Source organism: Colius striatus, chromosome 14 (assembly GCF_028858725.1).
Source record: "Colius striatus isolate bColStr4 chromosome 14, bColStr4.1.hap1, whole genome shotgun sequence".
Classification (NCBI taxonomy): domain Eukaryota; kingdom Metazoa; phylum Chordata; class Aves; order Coliiformes; family Coliidae; genus Colius; species Colius striatus.
In genome coordinates, this window is record NC_084772.1 from 11,173,371 (window position 1) to 11,191,547 (window position 18,177).

General features: G+C 38.8%; 1 protein-coding gene across 1 annotated transcript in view; it reads right to left on the bottom strand.

Annotated features, from left to right (window-relative positions):
• Nucleotides 1-399: 399 nt before the first annotated feature.
• The window catches only part of TSHZ3 (teashirt zinc finger homeobox 3), a 66,359-nt gene continuing 48,581 nt past the window's right edge, over nucleotides 400-18,177 (bottom strand). Inside the window, exon 3 of the mRNA XM_062007334.1 lies at nucleotides 400-4,364. Coding sequence (XP_061863318.1) covers nucleotides 1,165-4,364 — 3,200 coding nt within the window. The 3' untranslated portion in view covers nucleotides 400-1,164. The remainder of the gene's footprint in view (nucleotides 4,365-18,177) is intronic.

An 18,177-nucleotide genomic window follows, 5' to 3' on the forward strand; every position in this document is an offset into this window, starting at 1 on the left:
AAACATTTTAAAGGCTTTATCAATGTTTAGGAAATACAGTACAAGTTTTTCAAATAGATTTAACCCTTTGAGCACTGAGTTAATTTTGAATTTTCTCTTTATTTTTTTTTTCATTTATTTTTTTTTTGTAATAAATACCTTTAAAAGTCATGTTGTGCAAAACAGTTAGAATGCATGCCAGGAATGCAGTCCGTGGCTTCTGTTTCTTCAGACGGTTCAAAAAACCAAAACAACGACAAAAAAAGAAACCCCACCCAAAAAAACAAATGATAGCAACGCTAATAAATATGCATAATTTAAACATGAACCTCTATTAATATAGATGTACTGTATAGCAAAACAAAACAAAACATATTTTGCTTTAAGAATAATGTTTCTGAATACTTTATAAATGCTATCTGTGGTATCTTTCATCATATAATTTACAATGTTTGAATGTTGAAAGAAAAACTGTTAGATCTAAAAAAATGAAATATACACTATATATAGGTACAGCTTATACCTGGGGTTTATCAGGTACAAAACCCACTGTTGCTAAAAATGCTGAAGAAAAAGAAAATGGCATTAACCACAATCACATTTTCCATAAGAGATTTTGAAATCTATACAATATATACATCTATGTTTCAATGTGAAAATTATATTTTTAAATTTCAAGGTGTGAGACACCTCTGCATAAATGGAGGTTCATATTAGTAATCGGAACTAAGCTGGTAAGGGTTTAAAAAAAACCATATCCATACATTTTTACCAAATTAATGCAAAAGTGCTTCAAAGTACTCAGAGGGCTAAAGATTATAGCGTGAGAAATACCAGCACACTTAGGTCACATGAAAAAAGTGCACCAGAATTAGTTATAAATGCTTAATTAAACTGTCTGTTAATGCATGCAGCTTGATGCATCAGAGGGATGCACAGCAACTAAATCCAATTTACACAAAGTTCCAAACACTTACCACTGCATTTTAACCTTCATATTTTACCAGTAACAACAGCTGATTATGCACCTCTATTTAAACACTGTACAGTTATACAAAACAGTTCAGCCCAGAGCGACTCTGGAGTTAAAATAAGAACATGTGCCAAGAACTAAACAGTAGCTTTAAGGCGTCTTTGACAGTTTTCCTCAAAGCAAATTACAGTTATTTTAATCAAAAGCAAATGCTACTGCTTCTCTAACTCCGAAACATACAGAAGATGATCCTCTGGTGACTTCCCATGTGTTTTACTAAGATGAAGTTTAACAGCATGCTTGCTCGCAAAAGTCCTGTTACAAAGTTTGCACTGATAAGAAGTTCCGATATCTTCCTCTGGAGAGGACGTCACCAGTTTTTCAGATGGTGACTTTGCTTGTGCTATCTGATTGTTAATCTGTTCACTGGATAATTTGGACAAGTCTCTTAACCTGAAACCCAGATGCGATTCAAGATGACTGATATAAGTCGAAGGAGTTCTGATCTGTGAAGCACAGTCATTACAAAAGAACACTGGGTGTCCAGTGTCCAAATTTTTAAGGAACTTAGTTCCCCCCGTCCTTCGGAGCTGGTATTTCACATTGGCTAGCCAGTGGCTAATCGTGGTCATTGAAAGTCCCGTAAACCTGGAAATGTGCATTCTTTCTTGAGGGCTCAAGTCTGACATGATGTATTTACCCTCCGAAGTCTGCCGTAAACTAGCTGCAAACTGGGCCTGCAATATGAGCAAGTGCTGAGGGTTCCAGTTAGACTGACGTCCCTTCCTTTTCTGAGCTGGTGTACTCTCTTCTGGTTCCTCTATTGTGGTACCATCAATGTCAGATTTCTCAGATATGCTGGAAGGTGTGGAAGATTTTGATGTGTGACTTTCTGTCAGGTTCTTCAGCATATCAGATATATCTGACAAGGCATTCTCGCGTAGCGGCGAGTTTGACATGAATGACACGACTGCAGATGTCTTTGCTGTTGTCACTGTAGATGAAGAAGATGCAGAAGATGTCGATGTGGATGACAAAAGCGCTGAACCCAAAGAGCAGCTTTTGTCACTCTTGCCTTTCGTCAAATCTATGGGTTGGTCATTGTTGACATGATAAAAATAACGGTCTAAGTGGTCTGGCTTTTTGGACTGTAGAGGTGGGGTGGCCACTGCGGCCTTCTCCGCCAAACTGTTGCTCATTTTAAAAAGCATGCTCATTGGATCCAAAGCGGGCAAAGATGGCTTTGCGGCCTTCCCAAGGTGAATGTTCATGACAGACTGCAGTGCACTTAGTGGATTTACAAATGGCTGTTCAGGAGGGTGATCAGTAATGATAGCTGTGCTGCTACTTAAAGAGCTTACAATGGACTTAACAGGCTCTTTCCCATTTTCCACGGGTTCTACAGACGGACTATCCTTGCAACTATCTCTCTGAGGGACTGGGCTGTTCTGCTGGCTTTTAAAGCCGGCATCATTGGAGGACTCCATCTTAAGGGGTTCACTGACTTCACTGCTGCATGGCGAAGGTGTCGCACGCTTCAACGGGGAAAGCTTTCCTTCAGGCTCTTTCATTTTTTCCTCCACTTTAGCCACCTTCTCGGTGACTTTCTTCACCAATTCTTCCATGGCATGGAAGTTTGTTTTTGGCACGGGTGAGGTTTGACTGCTTGGTGGAGAAACCAAGGGCTGGTTTTTAGTAGGTGATACAAGCTCACTGTTTCCAAACATAGGTTTTAACGGTGTACTTTTCCCAGATGAACCCAATGACAGCTTCATCATATTAGGCAGCTGGTAGGCAGCATGAATGCTGGGGTAGCCACCCCAGCTTGGCGTGCCATTCTGGGCTTTGTTTATAGCTGATGTAACTGTGTTTTCTAAAGACTTCAATATATCTAACCCCCCCTTAGGGCTTTCTTCTAGGTCATTTTCAGTCAAGTAGTGGTATTTTGAGGAGATATCATACTTCTCCTCATCTTCACTTGACTTTTCTTTGTCCTTCATTTTGTCATCAGTAATGCCTCTTTCTTTATCTACTTCTTTTTTTATTTCAACATTTAATTTAGGGGAAACACTAGAAGGTGTATTGGAAGGAGACGTAAAAGTGGTGGCAGCCAGTGGCACAGACTGGACCTTCTCATCTACTAGGGACGTTATTGTTGGTGTTGCTGGGGCTTCTATAATTGGCTTCCCTTTTTTCATGGCAGAGTTAGTGACTTTAATAAAATGTCCTGTCACCATCATGTGAGCTGTGAGCTCCTGCAGAGTGTCATGTGAGCTTCCACATTCCATGCACTTCAGAATTTGGGACTTCCTTGCCTCAAAGTGCCAGGCGTAGCTGGCACCATTCTGGTGACCGTAGCGATTATTTGGTGTAATGTAAGGATTAGAATTCTTCTGAAGTGCATCGTTGGTATCTGAGATTGTTGCTTTTGGTGTCCCACCTGTAGAATCTGGAGAACTTGGAAGTTCAAGCTCCAGTGATGCTTTCTTTCTAGTAGCTGGGATAATTTTTGCTGCTACAGGAGTAACGGGTTCCTTCAGAGGCACTTTTTGGTAGTGTTTTGTTTTGATCATATGAACACTCAAATCCTGAAGAGATTCAAATGAATGACCACAGTACATACACTTTAACACTTTCTGGGCATCTTCTTTCCCCTCCATTTCAAGCAAAGAACGTTTACGAGGTTTGGACCATCTTTTGGGGTTATTGTTATCAGTTTCATGGTTGTCATCTCGATAATGTCCCGTTTCATTCATGTGCACTGTTAATTCTACTAAAGTATCATAGGCAGCACTGCAGTCTTTACAGCGGAATTTACTGGCTCCAGTAAATATAGAGCCATAAAGCTTACTGCTTTGTCTGTACAACTGAACTGTGCTAAAAAGACTCGGTTCAGGAAGAATTCTGCTCTGAGAAACTTGCTGCAGTGTCTTAGCCATAGCAGTCTGGTGCCAGTCAAAGCTGCCACTTCCACAACTGCTACTGCTGCTGCTGCTACTGCTGCTGCTACCATTGTTTTTTTCGGAAATCGGCTGGTGAAGGTTCAAGTTGAGATTGGACCAGTAGGAATTGGAGAGGAAGTTGTTATATACGGCTTTCATTTGTTCTAAACTATCAGAAACAGTAGAATCTTCCAGTGGTATTGAAACCTCTTTGCTCTCTTCCTCATTTTTGATAGAGCTGCTCTCAAAGTCTGCCATGCGGTCACTTGTCTCACTGATATGTGACTCACTGTCCATTTCATGGCTAGAAAATTCAGCTGCTGGAGAGTTTTGGTAGCTTTGGCAGTTCTTAGTGAAGTCTTTTTCTGGACATGCATATTTTGCTGAAGGCTCCCCATCAACTGCATTTTCATCAGGTTCCACGTCTTCTTCCACCAGTGCTGCTGCTTTTAGTTCATCTGAAACATAGGCTATTATGAAGAGAAAAAAAATATGTTAGTTTCTGCTCATCATACTTTTGCTTAAGTGTTTTAGCCAAAGAAGTGTACTTGTTTGTAAAATTAAACAGTTAAAATTTAGTGTTTCTTCAGAGCAAGAAAAAAATCTGCTCTTCAAACATAATTTGCCACCTTATTCTTCTCAAGGGGCAACAGCTTGAAATTAAAACTAAATTTGAAATTAATGAAGCACATTCTGGAGGTGGCATTCATTTCTAAAGTAATAAATTACTTGTATCAACCTCAGAGACAGCAGTTCCTGTCTGTCAATTAATATGTCTTATGCTTCTCCTACCCCTAATGCATTTCTTAACAGACAGATTCACAATTTAAATTAAGCAACCATTTTTTGCTCATTACAGTTTTGAGACTCAATCTTTAATAAATATAGAGTATAACAAACATTAAAAAAAATCTACAAAGTAAAAAAACCCCAATTATAATGCTAAAAAGATTATTTAAAAAAAATTATCATTATCAGCAGTGTCATATTTTAGAGGAGGAGATGGTAAAAGCAGGTGACACAACCTTTTGAAACAACTCACCAAGAGTAATTTGAGGATATTCATTATGGGTGTAGGAAATGACCCATTCACATTCAAGCATACCTTTGTCAACAAGAAAACCCATGCAGAATTATGTCAGGAGCTAGTTCAAGAAAATTGGTATGCTGTACTCATTCTTGCTGTATAAATATATACAAGACCTTCCAGTGGACCTTACAAATGTCAAAGTGTTTGCTCTTTAGACTACTTTGTCAATATTTACTCAGCATAAGCTACACGGACACCCAACAGGGATCCTGTCTCTTTTTCCCTCTCCTCAAGTAACGCAACTGGTGATGTAAATCTAAGATACTCTTCCTGAAGAGGATAGTTGGGAACTGAGAGTAAACATTTTTTCCCCACGGTCTTTCTGTGCACATATTCTAAGTCTACCTAAGTTTTTTCTTTAGGCAAGAAAACTATGGAAATATTAAGAGAGGGATCATTATCCAATCAAAATCACCTATTTCTATATAATGCGTTAATTTACAGCTAAACCAGAAAGCAAAAATAGAAGATGACTGTTCTGTATTAAGTGGAATTTAAAACTCACTTACAATCTCTCACAAATACCATTATAAACTTTGGAAAAAAACCCCTGTATTTCCAGCAGACTCTATGGTTGAAGACACCTGACTTTTGACCACTGCAACACATCTGGAATATGTAGGTATCACAAACACACTGAATAATCTTATTTATTCAGGCAACAGTGCAGAGATGATAGTTTACACCCCAAAAAGACCCACTTTAACCAACAGAGTGAATATTGTAGAACAGTACAGTAGATGTCACGTGTACACTATTGAACCTTGCAAACTCCTTTCAGGGAAAAGATATTTAAATGTTATCAGAAAATCACAATAGACAAAACAACTGTTAAAAGTAAAAATGAAACCAGACTTTCAGTTTCACATGGAGTATTTTTTCATTCAGTTAAGTAATACAAAATATTCACTACTATTCTTTCACATGGATGAATGTTAGTGCATCTTCCTTCAAGCATCTAAAGTTATAATCTGATCTTCAGAACAGAAGTTAAACCTTTGAAGGCACAAACATATCACATAAGAGCAACACACAGAGTAGTGATCAGATACTTCAGCTCACATAATTTCAATGCAGAAAACTTACGCAGCAGAGTCTATTTTTAACATTTAGGAGAACACAGTTTGAAAGAATTACCTTAAAAACTTTACGTTTCAAAGATCCTGGCAAGAAGATTAGACTAAAACAACAAGTATATGTACTCTAATGAAATAGAGCCATGTTGTTTTGCTCTATTTTATGCTTTTTCAAAATATTGTGGAAAAAAATATTTTATGCATATCAGTCATGTCAGTAATTTGCAGTAAGGATCAGCCCCCATCCTGCAAATATTTGCAACAAAACCACCACAAAGAATCTAAGAAGGTGAATTTCATTTAATAATGTCATTTGTCTATAAGAGGTACAGATTGCTTTTCCTCTTAATTATTTTTTCCATCATGTCACTGAATCCTACCAAAAATTTTAACAAAGTAAACCAAAGTAATTCAAATTACTCTCTAAAGCTGATTTTTTTTTAATAACTACTGATAATGCATGTATCTGGCTATCAACTACCTCTCTCTCAGCCATGCCATATCCTAGTGATATGAATAAGAAAGGATGGAAGCAATGACTGCATGAAACCTATGATTTCGAAGCAAACATAACCTTTTTTCTGTCCTACATTGTGGAATCAGTTTTTCTTTTACAACTCCTGTTCCTTTGCCTCTATTGTGAAACTGAAGAATCATTCCATTTTTAAGAGTTAAAGAAAATCCAAGGTTATTGCCACACTGCCTGCATTATAACGATCTCATTCACACCTGTGGGCTGAAATGGCACACCAAAGCACTCGATAAGTGTACCTGTCTTTTCCTCTTTTCTTCCACTGAGTACTAGTGTGACTGTGTGCCACTCATTCCCACCACCACATTCCATACCACAGCCTCAAGCTCTGTCCCTGCACACCAAGTCCTCCTGGGGATGGGTGCTCACCAACACTAACAGGGGTCACAGCATCAAGCCCCTAATTAGTGTGGTTTTCTTTACACTTTTATTTCTTTCTGATGAAATCTTACGATTTTGTTTGTACTGAAACACTTTCATTGTCATATTCACAGTTTTTTAAAGAGTGACTTTTACATAAGGGAAAACCTCCAGCATGGGGCTCATTTAAATGTAAATCTATTTACTTTTCATGCTTTCTTTGCCCTTTTCACCAACTATCAAGCATATTTGCGTGTTAACCAGGAGCTGCCTCCTCTATAGTTGTTATCCTTTCTAAGCTCAAGTTGCAAAACCAACTTGTGACATCAGTCTTTGATCCAGAAATGCAGGAAATGAGGCACAAAAGACAGAATGGAATTTTAACCTGGCAATCTGCAACTTTGATAAACTGACAGTTTGAACAACTCCTTCTGCTCTTTCCCCTGTACAAAGGAGAGGAGGGATGAAATACATTACCTGCAACTTCCTCAACCAAAGATTTCTGCAAGAGATGAGGATGCTCAAAGAAATATCTCAGCATAAGACTTAAAACATCATCCTAAGCAATAGTTCTTGCCAGTAGCTTTTACTCCCTTATTCCAAGGGCTGGGCATCTAACCACTTGCCTTCAGGGCAATGTAAGGCAATCCAACAAGTCCTGGACCAATCGGCAATGGCAGACTCAAGGCATTGTCAAAGGTTTTACAATACCACTACAGGTAGCTTTGCAGTAGCTGATATGTTTCCTCCTCAGAAAACCCAGTTAAATTGTTACCAGCACGCAGGACAGAAGAGGAAAAAAGGATAAGGCCGAACTTCAGGCCCACACTGAGTACAGGACTTAGTACATGTACTTGTGGAAAGGATCTCCCTGCCCCACCAGATCTTGCTCAGGGGAGAGAAAGAGCATGTGTTTTATTTTAGGAGGCCCACAGCAGAGAAATTTCTTGTTTGGTTAAGTACCTACAGGAAGAGCAAAGAGACTATGAAAGTGAAGAATAAAAGCAAGAGGTGATGGTAAAAAAACACAACTTTCACTGAGATTCACTGCCTGGTGGAGTGATTGTCTTTAAAAAGCACTGTCTCCAGCCCATCATTATTCAGACATTTCCTTCTTATTTAAAAAAAAAAAAAAAGAAAGAAAAAAAAAGAAAAAAAAGGAGAGACTGGTAGTTTGATATTTTTCAAGTGTAGAGTAAATGTTTGAAACAGCAAGACATCTGTAAAACTGTTCTTCAATGCTGTGACAGCAAAGTCTAAGGGAAAAAAACCCAACTTTAAAGGCAATTCTAATAGCAGAAGAAGTTAATAAGAATGGAAATGAAAGACATTAGATGGTTCTGGGGGTTTTTTTTGGGTTTTTTTCCAGAGTAAAAGAAGAAAAACAATTACAGTTCTCTAAAAAGTTTTTAGTTTACATCTCACAGGCTACAATAACTCACAGGAAATCACCTACCTGCAAGTTGAGCAATGGTGTCACTGTGACATAATGTTTGACAAAAAATGGAAAGCAATTCCCTGGTGCAGACCTCAGTTTCTAGAGAAAATGAGGATATCAAATGGATTCAGAAACCTACTGCAGGTGCAGCCACAGAGAGGTTGAGAACAGACAGTTCCCTCATTAATATTTGTTATAATTATTAACTAAACTGCTAGGTAATAATGAAATTAACACATTTGATATCAATACATAACAGTAGGCTATGGTATAATGGAATTAATTTCCACACAAGAGGGAATTACCTTCATAACTGAGCTATGGATCATTTCTTTGCCAGTGGAAACAAACTGCGATCCATCACTGCCCAAAATGATCTACATATTGTATATACACTAATAAACTCATACACCTGACTCTACACAGGAACCAAAGATCTACTATACAAGAGCAGAGAAATATCACTACTCCACTATGTTTCTACAGGCAGAGGAAGCCCCTGTGCAGCTAGAACAGCTGCTGCTCTACAGATGCCCTGGGCTAAACCCAGCAATCTTCTGAGATGGCCACCAGCTCAACAGCTACAGCCACAGACCCAAATTGCTATACATCAGCAGAAAGAAGAAAAACATCACATGGCTTTCATCTCTTCCATGGCAATATTCACCCAGCAACATGGTCAGACTTACACCTCCTTGGGTTTGTATGGAAATACAAAAACATGGCATTAAAGGCGTATTTTACTGTTCTCCAAAAATCAATTAATTGCACGACTCTTCCCTTTCCTGAAAAACGCATCTGAGACCATACATTTTGGCTTGGATCTATCCAAATATTTCATTTTGATACTTTTGAAATGTCTTATTTTAATTATGGGGTTTCTGCCAAGAATTTTTCTTTGCTTTTAATTAGCTTACTGGGGTATATTTAAACCAGTATATAAGCTCTTTGCTTGAAAAAGAATCAAAACATTCAAAGATTCTTCTCACACAAAAAAATGATTAACTGTAAAAGTTTATCAAAACCATGCAGTTCCTTGGAAATATTTTGGCTTTAACCAAATAGCTTTTTAGTTAAAAAATTGCAACCAGCTTTATTATTTATTTATGTATGGTTTGAAATCATCATGTAATACTAAAAGTCATTTCCCAAACCATCTGATTTTGAGCACATCTTGAAAACCTCAACCCATACACATTTCACACTTGAAAATACAGAACAGCAGAAAGAGGTTGGGAGCAGGAACACTCCCAGTGCTTTCAGCATGAATATTATTTTCCCAGTCAAAAAGGAAAAGGGAAAAAGGATCAGATCAGCTCACAAAGTGGAATAGTGAGTAAGACCCGGCCAGCATAACTCTCTCTGAAGCCTGAGCCTCTGCTCCCCAAGCTGAAGCATAGTGCTGCCAGAGGGCTGCTCCTGCCACAGACAGTGCTGCTGGCACTGCAGAGCCTCTTCCTGAATACCATTCTCATTCTGTTCTACAGTAGACACCAGCCACCTAAGAAATAACTAGAATATTTTGTTAAGTTTTAAGTAACTAATGAAAAAGACCTCAAAGAGTCCTGGTTTTGGTAGGAGCACTCCTAGTTAAGAGAGGGCTCACTCTGAATATAAGTCCAGAGAAAACCTACAGAGAAAACAGCAGCACCAAGATGATTTGTCTGTGCCAATGAACCTTACTCACAAAATTAATGAATAGAGTCAAGAGAAAACCAGCTCAGTGGATGGAGTCAATCAAAGGCCTAATGCAAATGATGGTGTATAAAAGAGTGACATTAGTCTGTTAGAAAACTCGCACTCTGCAGGCGTTCCACTTACAGGAAGAAATGCAAACATTTCACCCACAATATAAGCTATTTCTTTACAGAGATTGAGTGATAATTCACATGTAACTAAAACTGTATTTGAGACTTCCCTACTTGGCAGAGATGTTAGTATATTCCTCATTAGGCAACAGAAATGGGAGGCAGGAGTGGCTGCCCTGTTTACATGAGTGGCAAACGATCAGAGTGTCTCCAAACAGGCAAGGCAATAGCGATTACCCAGCACCTTGACAGGGACAATATTCCTGTTAGAAAGATCAATGGTTCCATTTCATGGAGGCAGGACTGTCTGTTATGGGAGAGAAAGGTTATTTCCAAGTGGAGAGATCAGCGCTTCTCTTGCACATTGGCCAAAGTCGCTGGTACTTCACACTTCCTACTGCAAGGCTCACTATTCTGCCCACTGGTAAGGTCAAGAATATTAGTTCTGAACATGTTAATTTGATGAGATGCATGATTAATGCTTGTTTAGCTGAAATTTTTGTATGTTAATAAATCTGCAGCCTTTTTATGCCAATAATAGTGCAGTGTTAAGTTATTGGGAATCAGTGTGGATGGATGAGACATAGCATGTCAATCTAATGGGTGGCTAACAATAGGCACTAGAAACTTTGAAGTGTACTTATGTTTGTTCCTTCATGAAAATACTGCAGCTGTCTGCCACGGAGAGCTCAGAAATAGGCCAGAGGAAGCTAGCCAGCTGCTCTAATCCAGCATCCTGGACTGGTATTACATTTGGAGCAACTTCAGAGAGCTCAAATCAACTCTAAGTGTTAAGAGTTGAGAATTACATGGACAAGAATATGCAATGAAGGGATGATAACAAGAAATTAGTTTAGATGTCATTAAATTGTGGGCCATCTCAGTGCAGAACAAAGGAAGTCTATGGCAGGCACCTCCTCCTCATGCCACTGTATTCAAAACTCCCCTTATTTTTTCGAGGTTTAAGGGTGGGTACAGGATTTAGGTCTCCTATTCACTTTAGACCTTATGCTGCCATATGAAAAGTATCATACAGGCCACCTACAAATGAAGAGAGAAAACATTCAAATACTGCTACTAATTCATTCATTTTTCTGAAAACCAAATGCTTATTGTTTATATGTTTATTAAATGAAAGATTCCTAGGCAAAGTTCACATTTATGTATTATCTCCTTCATCAAATACACACTTGAAAAATCAGGATGCCATAATATTAACTGATGGCTTAGAAACAATTTAGCGCTATTGGACAGGATCACTCTACTGAGGTGTGGTGTGCAAAAACTTCAGCAAGTGTTCTATTCTTCACAGCAACCCTGTGGAAGAAACATTCTTATCTACAGTTTATAGCTGCAAACCTGGAAATCCAAAGAAGTTGCTTGCCTAGTGCCAGACAAGAAATTAAGTAATGGAGCCTGTAACTTCTGTAGGTTAATACATATATATCTGTTTGCACAAAACATGAGAAGATGGCTTCAGCTTGTGTTTCTGTTCATATGCCTCTTCACAGTGTGTTTATGAGGGCAGAATATATGTGTATAATTGAAAACAACTGCCAGTTTCCAGCTTAAACAATTATTAAGGATAAAACACCCAGTGAAATACCCACGGGTACGTGTACTGTGCACAACTCAAAGTCTGTGGTTACAAATCCTCTCTGAGCCAAGCTGCTGGGATCCAATAAATGCTGAATCTGCAGCCTGCCAGCAAACTTCTTTTCACAATGGTGAAAATAGGAAAGGTTTTTGAAGTAAGGAACAGTATTGTCACGACTATCCTCCAAAGGACTGGAGAAACGCCAGTGTCACTCCAGTCTTCAAAAAAGGAAAGAAGGGTGACCTAGGAAACTAAAGGCCAGTCAGCCTCACCTTCATCCCTAGAAAGCTGCTGGAACAATTAATTGTTGTTGTAATTATCAATGTTCTTACTAAACATATGAAGGAAAACATGGTTATCCTGGGGGTCAACATGGACTCACCAAGGCAAAATCCTGTTTGACCAACCTGAACAGCCTTCTACGAAGGCATAACTGGCTGGCCAGATGAGGGGAGAGCAGTGGATGTCATCTACCTTGACTTCAGCAAGGCTTTTGACACTGTCTCCCATAACATTATCATCAGAAAGCTCAGACAGTGTGGATTGGATGAGTGGACAGTGAGGTGGATCAAGAGCTGGCTGAATGACAGAGCCCAGAGGGTGGTGATCAATGGCACAGAATCGAGTTGGAGGCCTATTGCCAGGGCAGTCCCACAGGGATTGGTTCTGGGGCCAGTCTTGTTCAAAATCTGGATGAAGAGACAGAGTGTACCCTGAGCAAGTTCGCTGATGACACCAAACTGGGAGGATTGGCTGACTCACCAGAGGCTGTGCTGCCACTCAGCCAGATCTTGACTGGCTAGAGAGTTGGACAAAGAAGAACCTCATAAGGTTCAACAAGGACAAGTGCAGAGTCCTGCACCTCGGGAGGAACAACCCCATGTACCAGTACAGGCTGGAGACTGAGCTGCTGGTGAGCAGCTCAGCTTAGAGACCTGGGAGTGCTGATTGATAATAAACTAAACATGAGCCAGCAATGTGCCCTCGTGGCCAAGAAGGCCAATGGCATACTGGGATGCATCAGAAAGAGCGTGGCCAGCAGATCAAGGGAGGTTCTGCTCCCTCTCTACTCTGCCCTGGTGAGGCCTCATCTGGAGTCCTGTGTCCAGTTCTGGGCTCCCCAGCTCAAGAGGGACAGGGAACTGCTGGAGAGAGTCCAGCTCAGCACCACCAAGATGATCAGTGCACTGAAGCTTCTTCCTTATGAGGAAAGGCTGCAGAAACTGGGGCTGTTTAGTCTAGAGGAGACTGAGAGGGAATCTTATTGACAAATATCTAAATGGTGGATGTCAGGAGGTTGGGACATCCCTTTTTTCTATTGTATCTAGCAACAGGACAAGGAGTAATGGGATGAAGCTGGAACACAAAAAGTTCCATTTAAACATAAAAAACTATTTTCCTGTGAAGGGGGACAGAGCCCTGGCACAGGCTGCCCAGGGAGAGTGTGGAGTCTCCTCCTCTGAAGGTTTTCAAAACCCGCCTGGATACGTTCTTGTGTGACCTGATCTAGGTGGACCTGCTTCTGTCAAGGGGGTTGGACTAGATCTCTAAAGGTCCTTTCCAATCCCTACTATTCTATAATTCAAAGAGCTTTCTGCTTCCAGTACAGAGCAGCACTTCAGGTAAGCTGTGAAGAATACTTCTACCAGAACCATGCAGAGATGTAACATGACGAATCACGCTTCTCTCCTTCGAAGCTGTGCTCTGCCTTGATTTCTGCCTGGGACCTAAACTCCTTCAAATCAACCTGTTGAACAGGGTTTTTTCCTAAACTTTGCTCAAATTATCCACCTGTGAAATGTAATACTGTTTCTTTTTAACATGGGGAACAGCAGATGATTCTATCACACTGCACTGTACTCTTGCATGGGTTGGGTTATGAGAGGATAGATCAGTCTCAGAGAGTTCATCTGCCTTCTACAGTAAGGTTTATATAAGAAAGGATCTGAAGACTTAAAAACATTAAACAAGACCCAAGGGCCAAGTTACCCTCATGTAAAATGAAAAACAAGTAAAGACACTTCCTCACATAAAACTTGCCTTCAGATGTCGTTATTGCATAGTCAGAAACAAGCCACATGATTATGAGAAACCTAACAGGAGTAACAGTTTAGAGACTATGCCTGGCGAGGAAAAAGGGCTTTGTCCTAAATTTGCAGCAACACATACACAATACAACTGACCTCCAAAGTACTACAGGTCCAGAAAAGCTGAGGAGCAGCTCCTGTCCCACTGTGTGTGCACTCAGAGCTGCAGGATCACAGTAATCAAAAGCAAGGGCTGAGAAACACTATGGCCTCTAATAAGGACAAAATTATCTCCTTTGCTATGGCATTTTGTGGACTCTTCTTCCCCCTCTGCAGTTTGGGGAAAGCAGATTATTTTAACAGTCCCTGTGAGCATAAGCCTAGAACTTCTGGCTAATCCTGCTTAAAAAAAGAGAAAAAACTCAACCTTCTTGGCCTTCTCTGTCACCACATAAACAATCTTTTGCAAGCAATATCAAGACTAGATCAAGTAGGCAAATGAGTAACAGGGACTTAGTGTTCTTTGGAGTAGCGTGGAGTAACACTGGGAATTCTCAATTGCTCCTTGGTTTCAGTTCAGGGTCTTGATGTTTCCATGCCATCAACATTCATGTAGCACCTTCCTCTTCACTCCCCATCCCTCCATATTCCAGGGGAAGAGATCCCTTCCCGCAGGTATGCCAAAGGTACTAATGAACATAACATCATTCACAGGAGTATGAAGCTCCTCACTGTCCATCGGGAGGTTAAGAGTCAGCTAAGCCACCACAAAGGGCAACAACACAAAGGGCAGATGCAAGAGCCAAGCACAAACTGTTGAAATAAATAGTTCACAAGCAGCCCCATAAACATTCACATAAAGTTAACAAATACAATTAGTATGTACATTAGCAACAAAAGAAACTGCCTGCATTTGCTGTATAAATAATTCATCCCAAATAAATGTGATCCACTCTAAATAAGACAAAAATGGTTTTCCGCTTGTTTCCAAGATGGTTGCTTGGTCTGGAAGTACTACAGACTTGATAAGGGTTTCTCTTCCACCAAAGCACATACTACAATGGTAAATAAATGTTCAGCTTTATGTTATGCTTTGACCCTAATTTTGAGTCTGTAGAATTTGGTTCTGTAGAACTTTTCTAAGCACAGAATTACTATTTCCACAAATATTTACCAGAATCCTCAAAGAATAAAAATACTTCTTTGGCTGTTTCTTATTGTTTTTAAAGAAAAGTCACTATCAACATCCTTGTAAGACAAAGCCAAATTCTCTGTATGAATTGGTACTAAAACACACAGCGACACAAGCTCTGCTTGATATTAGCATTTGGGTGGCATCTTTTAATCAGTGAAAAGCACACAGGGCATTCAATAAATGAATACAAGATTCACAGCCAACTCTGGGATAAGCAGGCATGAGTATAAAAGTTCTCAATATGGCTCTAATAGCTCTTAATTATTATAATCCTTCACTGAGCAAACAGATGTTGTAAGGGAACTTTAGTTTCTTCAAATGCAGTAATCAAACCATTCTGCTTCTGCCCTGCCTCTTTTTAGTAAATCCTTTGTATAATTGAGTAGAAATAGCAAACGTAGTGACAAAATGACCATTTAATTTTCACAGAAAGCCGTTTCTGAACAAAACTGATGTTGTCATCTCTCTTCATCCATATTTCTCACAGTCTTCCGATTATGCATTTTTTTTAGACTATGAAGAACCGTCCTACACCTTACTTTCCATAATCTTCCCACATTTTTGGATACTCCTAATCGGTCTACATCTTACAAACTTTACAGTAAACCACAACACTGGCTTTCTATTTGTTTTTAATTGTACTAATATTAACACACGTCTCTGGAGCTGCAGCCTTCATTGCAAATTTTTTTTAAATCAAGTTTTCACCTAAAATGCTTCAATATATTACAGTGAGTTATTCTACTTGGAGAGTTATTTGTAAATGATCATGATTAAAGACACTCAAAATGTATCAAAAGACCTTCAACCTGATCCTTCATTTTTCTTGCAAACTTGAAATTCCCATTGAAGTCCTTTATACAGTAGTTTCAATAGCTATTTTGGTTGCAGTGCCTCCTTACAATAAACTCCATACAACTGTATGAATGGTATAGTAGAAATCCAAATGATTTCAATCACAATTTCAGCTATTGTGGACTTGTACTTATAATGAAGTTTCTCCATGAAAAAAGGGAATTCACTGTGGGCCAACAAAGCTTTGTGTCCTTTCAGACTTTTTATTCTGCCCTCATTTAAGAAAAACAACTATTGACTGCAATATGAATCTTAGGACTTGGAGAAAGCAGAGATTCTAAGGATTACCCCTATGAGATAGCCCCGACTTGTTTTGTATGTATAGCAAAAAAAAAAGCACTGAATATTCATTTCACTCATTTGCTAACTATACTAATATAGCTTTTGTCAATGAGTCTCTATCTAGCACTAGCTATTGAACGGAAGAGTATTTGAATAGGTGGGTTTTGCTATAATACCACACCAAGATAATGTGCTGGCAACAAATGGTTCACTGATTCCTGAATAGAAAATTTGTTGGAAAACCCTGAGAACTAGATGAGGGGGAGGGGATTAAGATGCCCCTTCAGAGCCACCAACCAAACTCTTATCATTTTTAAAAGATGTTTCTCGCGGCACAATATGAATAGTTTATAGCCATGATTGTGAACATTCAATGTCATATAAGAAAAGACAGTTGTCAAGAGCCTTTCCCTTACATGCACCCTCATCATGACCTGTGTTAATGAAGTTAATTGAATTTAAGATCAATAATGGTTAATTATTGCAATTTGACATTCTGAGATAAATGGCTTTAAGACAGAGAAATGTGTGTGTGTATGTGAATTCTCCCAAAGAAGGTGAACACATTACAGCCTAAGAGGGATCACACAGTCCTTCCATTGATCCTGGTACAATCTGATCGACCTAATCCTCTGATGAATGTGGGCTTTTCACAGCTACAAGTAAATGTTCTACAAGACTACTCTAACCCTTGTCACTGACCAAATCTATATGAGCTGTACACTAGAAATCTATTGAGATAGATTAAAGAACTGCTGTAGAAACAAGAGATGCTTCAATAAAGATGAAGGTTTATTATATTAACTGTTAATGTTACATGCAGTATGTAATTATTAATACTTATGGATTGTAAGAGCTTAATTCTGGTCAGTTAGATGTAAATGATCATAACTGAACAATGGTATTAAATTTTAAAAATACCAGATTAAAACAATCCAACAACTGCATTGAATTTGATGACTTATATGTGAATGTTCAGTATGAAAGTGATTTTTAAATCATCCTTGAAATGTGCAAGATGCTCACAGACAGGCATTTATTTCATAAAGTCACTCATCAACCTACTTCATTTAAGGATTTTTAAGTTTACTTTCACAATAGTACCTCAACAGGAAGACACTTTTTTTTTCCAAATGTGTTAGTAATGATATTCTTACATGCATACTGAACAAGTTAAATGACCACTTACAAGATTTATAATGACAAAGTAAATGTCAAGGAAAAAGTATTACTGATTGCAGAGCACTGACAATAAAAAGCCGCTGAAGAGTTCTGTCAAAATGTAAGATTATGCAAAAACACTATTGAGAACACTGCTAATCATCTGCTCTTGTCAATTACTTGAAGGGTATCTGACAGCATATTTACATTAAACACATTTCAGTAGCAAAATCCTTAATGCTGTATCAGAATATTTTCATTATCATTAGAAATCCTTTAAAACGTCCTTTTGCAGCAGAGCAATGATGTCATATCTATCTCTGTATCAGGTAGGGGTATCTATTTCATGCTATTGTAGCAACATAGCATTTGAAATAATATAACCAAAACCTAAATATACATGTAAGATGGCAATCCCCATGTTCCTGTACCTAGTGGAGGTATTTTCAAGTAACAGCTTCGTAGAAGTCTCAAACCAAGCACAAATGGATGATCTGTCTTTGTCTGGCCATTCTTTTAGCTTTTTACTCCTTGTGTGACTGTACTTTATTATGGCAAAAGACATCAAGCAGACTTTTTTTTTTTCTAAATCTTTGATTGTAACTTGCAATTCAGCTGCTTTATGAGGAATCACATTAACCACCAACACTGTTCACCCACAGTAGAAACTTATTTCAGTTATGTCTATCTTATACTTTATGGAACCTTTCCTCCAAAACAGAGAAATAAATGAAATGTAATGAAAATGAAATGTTGATCCTTTCCGTGCTTCAGCAGGCGTTACTAAAAAAGCATACATAACCCTGTTGGATGTGTAAAACAGTAAGCATGCATAAAAATGGACAGAGCGTAAGCGTGAGCT